The following is a 17,574-nucleotide window of genomic DNA, read 5'->3' as shown; positions in this document are numbered from 1 at the left end:
CTGGATGTGAAAATGCTGCCTGATTTCTGTCATTGTAATTAGAAGAAATGCAACATTTCTCATCAATGTGAAACACAGGATGCTGTAAAAGTGGAATTTCAGCCAGGAATCGTTAGCATCAAGCTAACAGAGATCAGCGGCCCTGTGTGGGCAGATTGCTCCGTCTTTAGCGGTTCGATGTCGGTCAGAATGTGATTGAAACATGAGGATTTAATGGAGATTTATGAAAATAAAATGTATTTCGTGGAGCAGAAGCTTGTGGCTTTTATTTTGTGTTTTTTCCAAAGTGTCAGTTTGTTGTTGGAGCAGCTTATAACAGGACAGAAAAGACGTTTAGCCGCCTGATAAAACTGGAATAAACTGTGTTGAAAAGTTTAGTAGATTATAATCTTCATTATAATGGCATTTGATGACTAAACATTCAACATATAACTGCTTCTACAAGATCTGCTGGACATATTTCTTGCCAAAAAAGCTTAAAAAGTGAAATACTTTACAAACGTTCCAGAGTTTTTTGCAGGGTTACAAGTGAAGTGCTGCACGTAGTGAAATGTGTAGACTTACAACCAGCAGACATACATACATACAGCCTCAGACGAACAGGAGCAAACAAAGTAACTATTTTTCATATTTTTTTTACTACACTTGTTTATTGTTAAGATAAACACATTTTCAAACGTGGGAAGAAGCCAACTGAAACCTTTGTTCATGTTTTGTCTCAAAGATCCCTCCAGACATGTTGTAAACCATATGAAAATAATCTGCTTTGATTCAGCTGTCAGGTCACAAATCACGCTCGTAGCTTCACGTGTTTTACTTAAAACTCAGATTTAAGGGAAGCAGTGAAAACTGCACAGAGAAGAGAACAACGTCCAACTGAAGGAAGAAGAAGAAAAACATGTTTTTAGCCGGAGGGGAACTTTAAAATATGTATTTGGTGCTACAGACGTCTTAAAATAATTCAAGCGTTACATGTGCATTTAGTTTGTGTGCTGCAGCAGAAATAAAAGAAGAATTTCACCTGATATCAGCCAGTTTATGGTTATAAGTAACCTACAAGTTTAAAAAACAAACATAACCATATGGCAACTTTTGCTGTCGACAACATTCATTAAAACACAGCAGGACACAGCATCCATGACCTCTAGATCCTGATGAAGATGAAGGTTTAAAACATACGTAAACGTCAGCTTTTCCTCTCTGGTTGAACGGTAATCGATGTGATCTGACTGTGTCTCTCTCTGTGTGTTTCAGGTAGCGGCTCAGGCTGTGTTGTTCATGTGTATGAACACCGCTGGGATATTCATCAGTTACCTGTCTGACCGAGCTCAGCGTCAGGCCTTCCTGGAGACGCGGCGCTGCATCGAGGCTCGGCTGCGGCTCGAGACAGAAAACCAGAGACAGGTGAGTCCGTTTACCGTTTTTACACAAATGTGTCTTTGTGTCACGTATTTAGAAATGTTTATTAAGTATGACCAGAAGTATAAGAAGGAGAACTTTTAACAGTTTCCAGATTGTGGAGCTCACATCAAGTAGTATTAATATTTTATGAGTGATGAAATAACTAAATGAAAACAGAGTTTCTGTATTATGTTCACTATCAATACAGTTTTTGACACTACTAAGGCTGAAAATGTCCCAGTTAACATGGTTCAATGATAATCTCCTCTATCCATTCATAAACTAATAATTTGTGCTGGATTGAAAACATCTGCCTAAAAAGACAAAACAAATAAAAGTCTCCTAGAACATGTACAGTACTACTCACATGCAAAATAAGTGCATTTCTGAATAGTCTAACTTGTTCTGAATACAAAAAAATGGCACATGGCACATAAACATTATAAATGAGAAAAAAACACCCAAGAGTTCAAAGAGTTAAAGGAAGTAGGGATAATAAATACCTGTGTATGTTCACCTGAGTGGCTGCCGTGTTTCCACTTGAAGCTGTGGAGGCAGCAGCGACAACTGAAACTGCCTTGAGAGTGTTTTTTAATGCAAGAGGTTTAAAGGGGACGTATCGAGCACATTTCCAGGTCTATATTTATATATTCTGGGGCTCTACTGGAATATATTTGCATGATTTATAGTTAAAAACTTCCCTATTTATCTTCTACTGGCTCTTTATGCAGCCCCTCAGACATGCCGTTTTAGCTCCTGTCTCTTTAAGGCCCGCCTCCTGATGAGCCCACTCTGTTCTGATTGGTCAGCTTTGGCACCTGAAGCAACGTAAACAAACATTAGTAGAAAGATTTCACCTCTTTTTCTTGTTCTTTACTCGAAATATAAACTTCTCAGATTCAAATCCATCCGTACATGTTAGAGCAACCTCAGCAACAAAGGTTACAGGATGGACGCACATTTATGGACGTGTGCGACGAACTGACGTCATCTTGTCGGGAAAGTAAAAGTACGACATTGTAAACGAAGCGTCCAGGGCAGCTGAAACCTGCAGGGAGCATTTTTACATACATTCACCTCATATTTTGGAACTTTTATCATCATAACAGGATATAAATGACAGAAAAACACACAAAAAAGCAAGATATGTCCCCTTTAAAGACTCTTTTTCTGTGTGTGTGATGGCTGACTAACTTTCTGGGAGCTTCATTAGCTGCTAATGTATCTGTCTTAATATCTACAGTCAATTAACTGGTTACTTCATCATGATGGATGGTCTGATAACTTACTGCAGCAAAGAGAGAGAGACTTTTGATGTAATTGGATTGAAAAGGGGCTGCAGAAATCTAGCGTGTACTCTTTAGTGAACAGTGACCTCTAGGTGACCTTCAGCAACCACTGCTGCAAAACGCACACACAACACACAACACAATTACATGTTTTTACTTCCTGTTGTTTAGTGCTGATGCTCAGCGTGAACAGAGTTTGATGAAGGAAGTGAAACGATTGATGGATTTCAGTTGACAGGACTGAATGTTAGCAGATCGGCTAATGAGCCCGTCGAGAGGAGAATAACATGGACGCTGCATCGATCCTCTGCTGTCACACACACACACACACACACACACACACTGGGCATTAGCACAGTGGACACACACACACACACTTAAATAGAAACAATACACAGAGTGCAAGTCAGACAAGCACAGAAGTATACACACAAACATACAGCGATGGAGCTATTAGAGTATCAGCTGACACACACACACACACACACACTCACACACACACACACACACACACACACTCACGATGACAGATAGTGAGCTTTGTTTACGCAGTGCAGTGGTCACTCAGGCTCTGAGAAGCCACAGAAAGCTTTTACGGCATCATGTTTCCTGGAAGGGTTCGGGCTCTGATAAGCTCCAGGATGATTGTAATGGAGCGAGGTGGGGGCCCCGCCCCAAGCAGGCCGCCTTAATGTTAACCAATCAGAGCCTGGCGTTTCTGTCAACATGCTGTGAGAACACAGAGCCACAGAACAAGATGAGATAGACTTCTTTGCTCTCTCTCTGTGTGTGTCTTCTCTTTATCCTGGCGTGTTTCTTTAAAGGGTGACTGTGATATGAAGACAGGGTCTGAATAAATACAGTGTTTATAAAAAGTATTTACTGATCTGGGAGGTTTTTATGGTTTATTGTTTTATGTAGAGCTGCAACGATTAGTCCATCAAAAGAGCAGGAATTCAAGCAAAAATTGATGATAGTAAGAATTTGCTTACATTGTTGTAAATTGAATATTTTTGGCTTTTGGACTCTTGGTCAGAGAAAACAAGACATTTGATGACATCAACTTGTGCTCTAGCTTGTTGTAATGTGTATTTTTCACAGTTTTCTTATGATTTATAGACCAAATGATTAATAGTATATTTGAGAAACAAGTCAGCAGAATATAATCATTAGCTGCAGCCCTAAGTTTATACTACATTGAATCAAAGGAGATGTGCTGTAACTTTTCTCAACAGAGATCAACAGAGAAAGATACTTCTTTTCAATAAGTATTAATATGTTAAGCAAACATCTTCTTCTACCCTCACTATGTGTGTAGCTGCAGTGAGATAAACACACTTCCAGTGAAGTGATCAGACAGCTGATGACTGTGACGTTTTTACTGGAAGCAAATATAAAACTGTGGAAACGCTATTAAACAATAAACTCAATGACGGTGATTACAAATCAGAAAACAATGAGAGTTACTGTAAAATAAGTCAGTGTCAGTCAGTAACAAGGATACTGGATTCACAAACGTATCGACTTCAAATTAGTTACATAACATTAAGTTTTCATAGAAAGCAGAAGTCAAACAAGTCAAATATGAAAACCTTTTCTCAACAGTATGTCGAGTGGCTTCATATGTTAAGACAGAGACGGGAGATTTCTGAAAAACCATCTAACATCGTTGTTTATTCAATATTTATGTTTTTAGTGGCAAATTGACGTCACTTGAGTCAGTTTATCAGATTTTACACAGCAGCTCCGTCTGGAGACATAAAAGACTTTTTTACTACTTTTAAACACTGAGAACATCTGGAAACACACCAGAGGTGGAAAATCGGTGGAGTTAAAGTGTTTCACCTGACAGCAGCAATGTGATATCATCTAAATGCCCAAAATATGAATATAAAACAGTCATTCTTGGGAGCAATAATACATCTTACAAGACTTTAAAGAAACAGATCTTCATGGTTCAGTGCAGAAACACAGATAATCACGAATATGAACCAACTTTAGACGCTGACATTAAATTGGATCTAAAAGCTCTTTTATTACTGACTTTAAAGTGAAAAAAACACCACCAGCAACAATAAAAGCAGGACAAAGGAAACAAGCTGTTTTGAAGTGAACCTTTAACTTCCCAACAGAATCTGAATATGAAGATCGAGGTTGTCAGTGAGCTGCTGGAGGGTTTCTGCTCTCGGCTAGAATCAAGCTGCGCTAATGACTTCCAAAGCAAATGTGACACTGAGTCCGCTGGCTCTCCGCTGTCCAAACCAGAGAGCATGTCCAGTGGAGCAAACACGGTGCTGCCCCCGTTCACTGCCCACACTGCAAAAAATGTCCAGCTGAACAAGTCATGTCTAATAATGATAATAAAAAAAGATTGCTTACAGTTATTGAAAAAAACAAACAAACGTTGTAAATAAGCCAAACAAACATTTTTTAAATTATTTCTTGAAAATGTCTATTTTCTCGTTTTTTGTATTAGCAAATATTAATAAATAATGTCATTGATTGATGATGTGATGCAGTTGATTCTTCAAAATATCTCATAAACACTGAAGTTACAGCGTTCAACAAAGCTTCATTGTCATTGTTTCCAACAATAAGACTGCATTTTCTACTCCAAACAGCTGCAGAGTCTTCAAGAGATACTTAATATCTGAAATATTGAATATAAAAGGACATAAATTTATCAAATTTTGACTTGGTTTGGTTTTATTCTGTCATAAAACAACCTATAGATGTCACACTTTTCCACACATTCACCAGGAAAACTAACAAAAGCACAAAGATTCAAAGCATGAACTTAAAATAAACTGAACTGTAGCAAAACTGTAAACAGCACATTAAAAAGTAGTATGTATAAAACTGAAGGATAAGAACACTAAAACACTAAAAAGTTATTTCCATAATGGACCCTGAACTGCAACAAATCATGACAACAACAAAGGCTGCTGCTCCTCTGTCACATTATTGACTGAAAGTTGTGACATGCAGATTTATATACAGTCGATACTCATTATACAAGCCGTACATTTTCACTCAAATACATTCAACCATTTAACCTGTTTCTCACATCATCTGGTAAACTGTTCATTTTAGCCTCCATTTACTGGAAGGATTTGGATCCAAAAGTGCCATATCTTTGTATTTTGGCATCATTTTGACTCTTCTTCTGTATGTTTTCATTAGAAGGAAAGCTGGTAAATAAAAGATTGTGATATCAATAAAAAATACTGTACAAAACACTGAGAAAAACAGTGGTGGAACCAGATAAATCTGAGGGGTGGTGAGATGATTAATGGGAGAGGAAAGAAGAAAAAACAAAGTTCTGATACACAAATCTGTTTTCAGTTTTTGAACTTTTTCTCTAATCTTTTATTTTTGCTGAAATATTGGATCATTTGAACATTTATTGAAATGAAAGCATGTGAGAAGTTTAAAGGGAAAAATCACTATTTAGTGGAGCTGTTAACAACTCATAGACATGTGAAATGTGACCCCGACTACACACTGCTTTTTGTAAGACGCCAAAAGCCAAAAAGGTTGGAAACCACTGGTTTCATCTTTAACAATGTGTTGTATTTTAAAAGCTTGTAATATTATCCATTGTGTCAAATCTTCATCTGAAAAGTAACTAAAGCTGTCAAATAAATGTGGTGGAGTAGAAAGTACAATATTTCCCTCTGAAATGTAGTGGAGTGGAAGAATAAATTAGCATCACATGGAAATACTCATGTAAAGTACAAGGACCTCAAAATTGTACTTGAGTTAATATATTTAGATACTTTCCACCACTGAGGAAAAGCTCCTGCACACTGTCTCGCTTACTGCTGGAATATTTATTAGTTCATAACGTTTCTGTCTGCAGACCTTCATCAGGCAGCGTCACAACTCTTCCACATACTGTATAAACACATCGAAATGATTAACAGGCCTCGTCTCCCAATGACTGAATGATGAGCTTTTACCTCATGTAATCTTAGTCTTATTTTTCTAAAGTCCTACTCATGTATGTGGAAGGTTACAGTATATTGATTAGATGAATACCTGTCCCAGTATTCTGGAGCTGGGTATCAACAAAAAAATAAAAACTTAATGTAGCCAAGTCTCTCAGCACACAACACAGACACCACAGATCAATCACAGAGAACGTCCTGTTATTCACAACTGCGTTCACACACTTTAACATAAATACTTTAACATAAATCCACTGTGCGGCTCTGGTCTGGTCGCTCTAGTCACTCGATATTTACAGGCTCCGCCAAACTAATATTTGGCGGTCGGCGTGCCGTCTGTCTGTGGCGTGCAGCGATCATCTAAGTTTCCAGCACGCTACTGCATTTAAAGGGAGAGTATAATTAGCCAATGAGCACCAGCTGTGCCAATCAATCACCTGGCACTGCTCTCATGAGCCATCTCCACCTCTGTGTCCTGCAGCTGAATGTCACTCACATCCACCCCACAACTGGACCTCCTTATTCTGGCTTCTTCTTCATTAATATGACTATAATCACTGCTTTTCTTATTCTTTGCAGTGTGATATATGCATGGATTAAAGAGTAATGGTCCTTTGCACTCTTTCATTTCTAGCCTATTCTAATATTTTTTATACAATCTAGATTATACGGATGTTACTGTAGAGATTTATGATAAATTCGATGATTGAGGCCACTTAAATGGAAGTGTTGTGATGCTTCCTGAACACCTGATGAATATCGGACAGACAGAAAACTTTATATTATAATGTTATATTACGTAATAAACAGTGTGCAGGGGCCTTTTCATTGTTTTTAAGTTACTTTCCTCCGATGTACCTGTCACAAAATCAGGTGTGCAGAGATGTTTTATTACAATTTGGAGGTTTGATATTCAAAAACAAAATGTTATTAAGACAGAAGAATATAATTTTTCACATGATTCTAAAAGGCAGCCATGAAGCAAGAGGAAGTTTCCATGTAAACACAGCTGCTGTTTGATTGACAGGTGACTCACAGCACTGAGACTCTGAGGCTTTGAAACTGGGAGGGGGTAAAAAAAAAAAGGAAACCAAGCTCCTCAGAGACTCACACTTTCAATTCAAGACGACTGGCTGGGATCAACATTTCTTGCAGTGAATCTCCACCGCTGAACCCCGCAGCGTTTGGTTGCGACGCAGCAGCCGAAGCATTAGCAATGCTCCACTGAAATGTTTGTCTGTCTAGACCTTAATTTGAGGATGCACTGTTCCGCTTTCCAGCACAGATACCAGGTCAACACAACACAATGCAGCAGAGCAGAGAGCAAGAGGGCGTTTAACACTCTGGACTGACGGTTACAGCTTCATGACAGCAGCTTCAAGTCTTCTATTCACAGCATAACATAGTGCTACAACACTGATACCTGCAACAAATACCTGTGGTGGAGTAACAGTGGAGTAAACAGTCATATAAATTGATAATTAAATAGAAGTCAGCATAAATTCCCCAGATATCAGACTGGAACTGAATATTTTCATTGTTGGACCAACAGAGATGTTGTAAACGATTATCATTTATATATTTTATATATTTTATTTAGTCCTTTTCCTTCAAAGTCCATTCACAAACACTGAGAATGGACTTTACAGTGAAGTAGGAGACATCTTGTGTCCATTCTGTAGTTTTTAATGAGGGAGAAGAAGAAGATGCCATTTGAACGATGTTTTTTACATGGTAATTATACTTTTTTTTTGTGGAAAAACCATATCAGACACACATTATTGTTCCAGCACCTGTTTTGAATGTTATCAGCCCATTAAATGGTTTTTATCAGTTGTTATCACTACTATTATAAAGCTTCAGGCTGATAACATCAGTAGCAGAGTATTGTATATTTTATATAACTCCGTACATGTCTGGAGGAGATCTCTGGGTAGCCACTATTACACAATTAATAGTAATTATAAACAATTATTTCAACTGTATCCAGGTGGGTTTGATAATAAGATGAATACTGGATAATGAGATACTTTTATATATATTTTATTTATTCCTTCAGTCTTTCACTGAGGCGGCAGCGTATCTCAAACGTTCCCCTGTGATTGAACAGATGTTGCTTGAACACAGAAAACTGATTCATGTTGATGACAAATATCAGCTGCTGTTTTGTCAGATCGTTTTAGGTACTCATATTGAGAAAAGTTTGACCTGTTTGGGTCATAAAACACTTTTTAAACGTCTAGTCATGCAGCTGAACACGGAGCTCTTTGTTGTTGAAAAGTGAACATGCTGGAGATGAAAACACAAAAAACAGCCGATATGTTGAACTGACAAGTCAATTAATTCACTATTTTTGTTTGTTGGACCCTTGAGATGACTTTGGAAATGGAAGCGTCTGTAATTTATGTTTTTATAGTAACAATATCTGACCTGACAGTGTTGGGTGTGTGAACCATGGCTGCCATGCCACTCAGGAACAATACGGCACTTTTTTTCTAAAGCGCTTTACGATGTTTCTAATGCTAACTCACCCACACACACACTCACACACCGATGGCGCAGTCATCAGGAGCAATTTGGGATTCAGTATCTTGGCCAAGGACACTTCGACATGTGGAGTGGAGGAGCCAGGGATTGAACCACCGTCCTTATGATTAGTGGACGACCTGCTCTACCTCTTAAGCCAAATTATCAGTGACTCTGCAGCTCCCCTCGGCTTTACGGAGCTTTATAGTGAGTTTCAGCTCATTGTTTATCTGTCCGGCTGCAACTTTACTGTTTTGGTTCACTCTCAGCGCTCTCATAGCGTCGTTTTAGGGCCGCAGCAGGCAACTGTTTTCAGAGAAAAAGCTCTAAAAACCTACTGTACATTACCTGACACAGTTAGCTGTAGACTAGCTGGTGAACATAGTGGAGCATTTAGCAACTAAAGAGCCAGATATTTCCCTCAGGAGTTGGTGGAGAACGAAAACAGAGCTAAAAGAGAGTGAATATGGGACTTACATTCACCAGGTGGACAGAACTAACAAGTTCAACATATCAACTTAAAAGCTGGTGGACAAAAAAAAAAATCTTTAAATTTTGTCTCAAAGCTTCAGAGCAGCAGTATTTTTTTCTATCCAGACTTTTTTTTATGAACCAGCAGGAGTCCAGAGCTGCTTCCTGTGTTGTGTCTGTGTGCCGACAGAGAGACTGAAGGCAGTGATGTCACAGCGTCACTCGACTGTTTTTCATTCAGGGTGATGATGATGAATGAAGATAGATGTGTGTTTTTGTCCCCTGCCCACCTCCCCTCCCTCTCTCCCTCCCCCCTCCTCCTCCTCTCTCTCCACTTGTGCTGGAGGTTTGAAGAGCCTCTCCAGAGCTCTCAGACAGCGTCATGCAGCTTCACTGAGTTCACGGGAGGTTACTGGAAAACTGTACACGATCCAAACACAGCACAAACCACTGCGTTACTCACAACCTGTGTATGAATCTCCTCTTCTACAAGGGCTTTGCGTCACTGGGGACTATTTGGTGTCCGCTATTGGCTCACATCACATTTTTATTGGTACTTATTTTATTTTTTTTTCTTTATTCCAGTCAAAAGACAGTCAGTGTGGAGCAGAAGGACAACAAATGAAAACATCTTACAGTCCAAACAGAAAGACAGTTAACTCTTTACCGCGATTCCCCACATTCACAAACTCAGAGCTTCGATTATTAGTCAATTAATTGAGAGTTATAAGTTAATTTGACAATAATTTTCTTGATTAATTGTCTATAAAATGTCAGAAAATAGTGAAAAATGTCTGCTATTAGAGCTGCAACGATTTGTCAATTAAATGCTTAATTGATTGATAAAACAATCGATTCATTGTTTTGAGTCATTTTTTATTTGACGCCCAAATTACTTCCAGTATCTGAAATGTGAATATTTTCTGATGTCTTTGTGGACTGTTTAGACATTTGAGGACGTTCCCCTGATCTTTGGGAGATAGTGATTGACATTCACAATTTTCGGACATTTTATAGATGAAACAACTGATCTATTGATTGTTAAAATAATCGACACATGGAACTGATAATGAAAACGCTCGTTACAACTTCTTTACATCCAAGGTGACGTCTTCAAATGTCTTGTTTTGTTCCAAAGAAATTCAGTTTATGATTTGAGAAGCTGAAACCAGCAAATGTTTATCATTTTTGCTTGAAAAAAATGACTAAAAAGATTGTTCGATTATCAAAATAGTTGCTGATTGACTCTGTCGATTGATTAATTGTTGCACAATTAATGAAGAATAAATAAGGACGTGTAGTGAAACTTCCAAAGCAGGTGGAAGTGGAAACATTTCTTACAACTTTTACAGTTTTAAGATTAAAAACCTTAAAAATATTAGTATTCAATCTATACGACAATATGTGAAAAAGGAGAATAAGAACGTTGAAGTTTTAGAGTCGAGTTTACAACATCAGCAGCAGAGTCTGTATGAAAATATCACATTTTGTTCACTTTGTTCAAACTCCTGATGACATTTCATTCAAATAAATACATTAAATATGTTTTGGTAACAGGCGACTCACAGGTATCAGATTCAAATGATTTTCCCTCCTTCTGTCGTCCTCTTCATATAAACCACCAGAGACCAGCTGGACTTCCAAAACACGCTGTGGCGACTTCATCTTACATGATTTCTGGGTAGTGAAACTTGTTTTGAAAGTATTCAGCATATAAAGGAGGCAGTAGCTTGGCGTCGGTGCAGATCCCCGAGTCCAAAAAAAAAAGAAAAAAAAAAAATACTGAGGGACGCTGGATCGCTCTCACTCCAAATCTGTCTCTGCTTTTGCCAAGTGGCGCTGCGTCAGTGCAGAAAACCACAAGACATGTTCAGCTGTTTGTGTTTGTGAGGATCCTGCTCTGGGAGCTTAGACCCGCAGAGTCAGTGCCATCTTTTAAATCATTTCTTCCAGACAGGCCTTTATGTAATTTGTTTTTACAAGCTTTTGCAGTTGTGCTTGTACTGTTTAATACTCAGTTTTTGACCCGAGTCTCTATTTAATTCCTCTTTGGTCTTAATCTTGATGTTTTCTTTTCCACCGTAGAACATCTGACTCCTAAAATCATGAAGTTTTTTCAATTTATTATCTCAAATTTCCACTCTAATCTACAATAAACCTTCATCCTGTGATGTAATTTGTCTGTTTTTGACCCTCAAGTTTCTTGATTTTGTAAAATAAGTGTAAAAATCTCAATACATTAACATGATTTCAACCTTTTTTTACTACAAATCAGCTTGTTTCAAGAATTTGTCGAGGGTCAGTCTCCTGAAAGAAGACAGAAGACACTGCATCAAGAACTTGCAAACAGAGAAAATATGACTTTCAGGAGTCAATAACTGACAAAAATGACTGGATAAGATTTGGGATTTTTGCTTTGCAAATATCTGAATATTATTTGTCTTTGTTGTCGTTTCTGAGATCTTATATGTTTTATTTTTTCTGTCCCACAGGAGAGACTGGTATTATCAGTCCTACCACGTTTTGTAGTTTTGGAAATGATCAACGACATGACAAATGTAGAGGACGAACACCTCCAGCATCAGTTTCACAGAATCTACATCCACCGCTACGAGAATGTCAGGTGAGGCTGCAGCTTTGGTCATAAATTTCAATTCAAGCTTCGGTGTGAAGTGTCTCACTCTGCAGTTACTTAAAGGATAAGCTGGTGATTTTCAATTTTTGTCTTTTTGTCAACAAATCTTATATTCCCAGTCAAACCAGCCATCAACTGATCTACTAGCAAGTATTGTGTGTGTATCAAAGTCTGATATATCTTATTCCTCTGTGCCGTAGACCTCTGTTGTTGTACACAAACTATTAAAAACATTGTACTTCATCGTACATTGTAAAGAGCTTCAGTACAAAGTCCAGAGGTTGTTTATATGTAGCACAACAAGCTAGCGAAGCTGTTAATAGTAACTGTGTTCCTGCACATGCTCAGTAGCATCAGCATTACACAGAACTACTCTCCTGAGACTGAAAACATGATGCTGTTATTAGTCTTTGGAGCCGTTTCTAAACAAACTAACGTGACCAAACTCTTCTTAATGAAGGAACATGTCACCCAGTGCAGAGGTGTGGCTCACTGACGTGTTTTTTCAGTAGTTTTTGAACAACATCGGAGGTCGACGGCACAGAGGAATAAGATATATCAGGCTATGTATGGCTATCGATTTCAAAGTCCTCTTACTTGTTTATAAAGCACTCAATGGATCAGGCCCGAGCTACATCAAAGAATCCCTGTTACCTTACGTTCCCTCACGAGCCCTCAGATCTTCCTCTGCAGGCTTGCTTGAGATCCATAAGGCTACCCTAAAGAAAATTGGAGATGCAGCTTTCCTCAATTAAACTCTCCTTACCTAAAGACGTTAGAGAAGCGGTCTCTGTGGAAAGCTTTAAACGACACTTAAAAACATGACTTTTACACCATATCATATACTAAAACATTTTAATCCATTTTAAGGCATTTTTTATTCTTTTTCATGAATGATTATGTCTTTTACTTAAGATTTTTAGCTGTGTTTCCTCTCTTTTAATGTGATGCACTATCTCTCATTTTTCTTGTTTGCCTCCTTTTATTCTATGCATGTATTCCTGTTTAATGTTCTGAATTATTATTGTTATTATTATTGTTATTTTTTTCTCTTTTATCATTTGTTTTTTATCTTTTCAATGTGAAGCACTTTGAGCTGCATTTTGTATGAAAGGTGCTATACGAATAAAGTTTATTATTATTATTATTATTATTATTATTATTATTATTATTATTATTATTGTTATTATTGTTATTATTATTATTATTATTATTATTATTATTATTATTATTATTGTTGTTGATACACACACAATGCTTGTTAGTAGATCAGTTCATTGCTGGTTTGGAAAATCTGACCAGTTTATTTCCTGCTTCTATTGTTGCTGCAGTTTAGAAATGAAGGTGAATTTCAAATGATCACTTTTATTGTGCTGTATTTGGGTTTTCTCTCTTATGTCCCACCTTTTGGATTGTGACAATACATCACTATATGGCCACAATAAAGTCTGTGAATAACATGTGCAGAAGTCTAATCAGATCAGCCTGTATAAGAGAAACACCTGTGTGAAGACGAGCAATAAACATCCATTGTGAGAGGGTTTAGGAGTATATTTCTGCATATTTCAATGTTTCCCATACAGCTGTGCAAGTGTTTTCATTACCCTTAACAAAATTTGCATATGTAAACTCCAACTAAATCCTAATTCTAGCCCTAAATCTAATCTTTATTTCCTTCTCACCAAAACCTAACGTAATAATAAAGATAATAATAATCACAAAATTTGTGGCGAGATACAATCTACATTTCAGAGTTTATGTTATGAGACCATGTCGGCCATTCGGTGTCCAATAACACCCAATAAAATTTAGCCTCCCCTTTAACATCCAAGCCTGGTTTCTAGGAAATCTAATCTGGGTATTGTTAATGTTTGAGATTCAATTTCAGTCACTGTAGAACTTGATATACATCAGGTCTGATGCTGCTGTACTGTGAGTCTCATTATGTGTCAGGAAATCTTTCTGAGAGCTGCAGATATGTTTGTAATCGTTGATCTCTGAGAGTCACTTAAATATATTGGAATAAATCAGAGTTTGTGTCGTCACAAACTGATTAAGACTCTTTGGAAAGTAAATGTTCATAGATCTTAATGTCAGGTTGTACAGAAACAAACAGCACTTATATAATTACACTTAAGTTTAAATGCTCATTCAGTGTTTTTTCCATGTTTTTATTTTTCTTGGTAGTTGATTGGATGGTTTTAAAGAACTGACCTGGATATCAAAGTGACATTTCCGTATTTTATTCAGCATTCTTTTCGCAGATGTTAAAGGCTTCACAAACCTCTCCACGACGCTGTCGGCACAGGAGCTGGTGCGAATGTTGAATGAACTCTTTGCACGCTTCGACCGTCTTGCACATGTAAGTGACTTCACTTTTCATCCCAGATGTTTTTTTAAAAATAATTTTTTTCAGCCTGTAATGCTCAATTTTCAAGTAATTTTTCATCCAAAATGTAAGTTTGCAGCATCAAACACTCACTCAGGCCTTTTATATCATTCTATAGCTTCACATTAGTGTTCTATATGTATTCAAATCTGTAAATTCAAATTTTGATCAAATTACGTATGTTTTAGCGTTAAAATGTCATTTTTCCAAGCCCTTCTAAAAACTTTTTCCCACGTGACCTGACATATGTTTCTGCATGAGGACGTTCCTGCTTATAAACTGATATAAACCCCCCAGCCCGGCTAGCCAGTATCCACAGAGACGGACTGAGCTCTCACTGTTGCTGCTGCTCTGCTAAACATGCGAACAGACGCACACACACGGAGCAGTCACTGTTGCTGCTGCTCTGCTAAACGTGCTAACAGACACACAGACGGAGCAGTCACTGTTGCTGCTGCTCTGCTAAACGTGCTAACAGACGCACACAGACGGAGCAGTAATTGTTGCTGTTGCTCTGCTAAACGTGCTAACAGACACACACAGACGGAGCAGTAACTGTTGCTGTTGCTCTGCTAAACGTGCTAACAGACACACACAGACAGAGCAGTCACTGTTGCTGCTGCTCTGCTAAATGTGCAAACAGACGCACACAGACGGAGCAGACACTGTTGCTGCTGCTCTGCTAAATGTGCTAACAGACACACACAGACGGAGCAGACACTGTTGCTGCTGCTCTGCTAAATGTGCGAACAGACACACACAGACGGAGCAGACACTGTTGCTGCTGCTCTGCTAAATGTGCGAACAGACGCACACAGACGGAGCAGTCACTGTTGCTGCTGCTCAAAGTTTGAAAAATAAACTCTGAGCTCTCCTCCCACCAGTAAACGGCTCCGGATCAGAGCAGAATCCGGTGAGACTCACTTGTGTTATTCATCCTGAAGCTCCGGCTCTACTCCCGGGTTTCTCCTCCAGAGCTCTCAGCACTCAGCAGCTGTCTGTCTGTCCGCTCTGTTGGGTGCATTTCTAAACATCTCACACACTCAGACTCAGCGCTGCAACATTGCTCATAGAATATCCGGACATTTTTCATGCTCTTTTTTCAGGTTCTAACATAGAACCACAGTAGAAAAAAGCTCTAAAAAGCTGCTGTACACTTCCTGCTCAGCACCAAACAGACACAGTTAGCTGTAGACTAGCTGGTGAACATAGTGGAGCAATTAGCAGCTAAAGAGCCAGATATTTCCCTCAGGAGTTGGTAGAGAACAAAAACAGAGCTAAAAGAGAGTGAATATTAGACTTACATTCACCAGGTGGACAGAAACACGACTCCAAATGAATGATAATGTTGCTATCACATTCACTACTTGTTTCTGCTGAAAACTAGTAGATAAAAAAAGTCATTTAATGAAGGTTTAAGATCTCTTTCCTTAAAAGAAATCAAACTGTGGTGTCTAAGTGAGATGCTTTTTGAAGTAGAATCAAAACAGAGTGAATATCTGATTCAATATTCGCTCTCAGACTGAATGTTTATCTGATATTAGATTGAAGAGCATCTCAGACAGTCACGCTCGGCCAGTCAGGATTTCACAGTGTGTTAATGCAGCGCCAGGATTTTATTTGCCAATTATTTTTCTTTGCACTCCAATTTTAGATAATTTTCCTCCTTTGTAAAGTTGAATAAATGAATGTCTTTGTTGCTGCTGTCAGCCGCTCAGTGGCGTCACTCGTTTTACTGGTCTGACTGGTGTGTTTTTGCAGGAGCACCATTGTCTACGAATAAAGATCCTGGGAGACTGTTACTACTGCGTGTCTGGTCTACCTGAGCCCAGACAGGACCACGCTCACTGCTGTGTGGAGATGGGCCTCAGCATGATCAAAACCATCAGGTACAGTCCTCTTACACAAGAGACCACCTGCCCCCCTTTACGTCAATCTGATTGTAATTTAACATGTGGGTCTCATGTCTGATTAAAGCACTCTGGTCACTTTTATAGGGCTGACACTAACGATTATTTTTTATTATCTATTAATCTGTTGATTATTCTCTGGACCGCCATCTTGGAGCAGTTGCCTTTTGTGCCTCTGTCTCTTCATGTTAATCCTCCTTGTTCTTCTTGCTGCTGAAGATTTTTATTTTAATGTATTTAAATAACTTTTTTAAGCAAACTGTTTCAACCACACTATTATAGCTATTCAGCCATGTCTCTCTCTATATCTATATCTATATCTATATATATATATATATATAACAAACCTGACTCTGACACCTTATATAATCAGACTCCTTGGTTGCTTTTCATTGGACGGCACTACAGAAGAGACATTTCTGAGGTTTTAATGGTGCAACCTGATTAGTAGTTATTAAGAATTTAGGAAAGTAGTGATGGATTTATGAACAGCTGCTGCAACACAGTCCTGACTTTTCATCTAGAAACATCATCAGGTTTGTCCGATACTTTAGTTTATGACCACATTTATGGAAAAGAATCTAAACATCTAAAGTGCCTAAAACTTTTGCACAGTACTGGAGCTGTAAGTAAAGTTTTGAGGCATTTGTATTTTACTTGAGTATTAAAGTTTTTGTCAGGAAGTGTGATTCAGGTTATTTGCTTTGCTTTTTTGGCTTGTATGCGATACCAAGAATTCATTTTTTTAAATGTAGTTATTATTTAGTTTGTGTTTTTTACCTTGAGGTATTGGATGACAGTGCTGTAATCTCTAAATGTCTTTTATCTCGTCCTCTTGCAGCGCTCGGTACAGCTGCTCTGTGATCTGAAAGCAGCTTCTCTGCAATATTTGCATTTGTTAAGAATCTGCCTGGTGGCTCCTCAGAATATCAGTAACAAATAACGCATGCAATTACAGTGTTCAACCATATCACACATCCATGCATCACTGGGAGGGAGAAAA

At 38.2% G+C, this 17,574-nt stretch overlaps 1 protein-coding gene across 2 annotated transcripts in view; it reads left to right on the top strand.

The window, feature by feature from the left end:
* The window catches only part of adcy8 (adenylate cyclase 8 (brain)), a 119,506-nt gene that overhangs the window by 43,573 nt on the left and 58,359 nt on the right, over positions 1 to 17,574 (top strand). For both annotated transcript variants that reach the window (XM_067606805.1, XM_067606806.1), the window contains exons 2-5: positions 1,255 to 1,404; positions 12,130 to 12,260; positions 14,523 to 14,634; positions 16,423 to 16,550. In XM_067606805.1, the coding sequence (XP_067462906.1) occupies positions 1,255 to 1,404; positions 12,130 to 12,260; positions 14,523 to 14,634; positions 16,423 to 16,550 (521 nt within the window). The remainder of the gene's footprint in view (positions 1 to 1,254; positions 1,405 to 12,129; positions 12,261 to 14,522; positions 14,635 to 16,422; positions 16,551 to 17,574) is intronic.

Source organism: Thunnus thynnus, chromosome 12 (genome assembly GCF_963924715.1).
Source record: "Thunnus thynnus chromosome 12, fThuThy2.1, whole genome shotgun sequence".
Classification (NCBI taxonomy): domain Eukaryota; kingdom Metazoa; phylum Chordata; class Actinopteri; order Scombriformes; family Scombridae; genus Thunnus; species Thunnus thynnus.
This window is presented reverse-complemented; position numbering and strand designations above follow the sequence as displayed.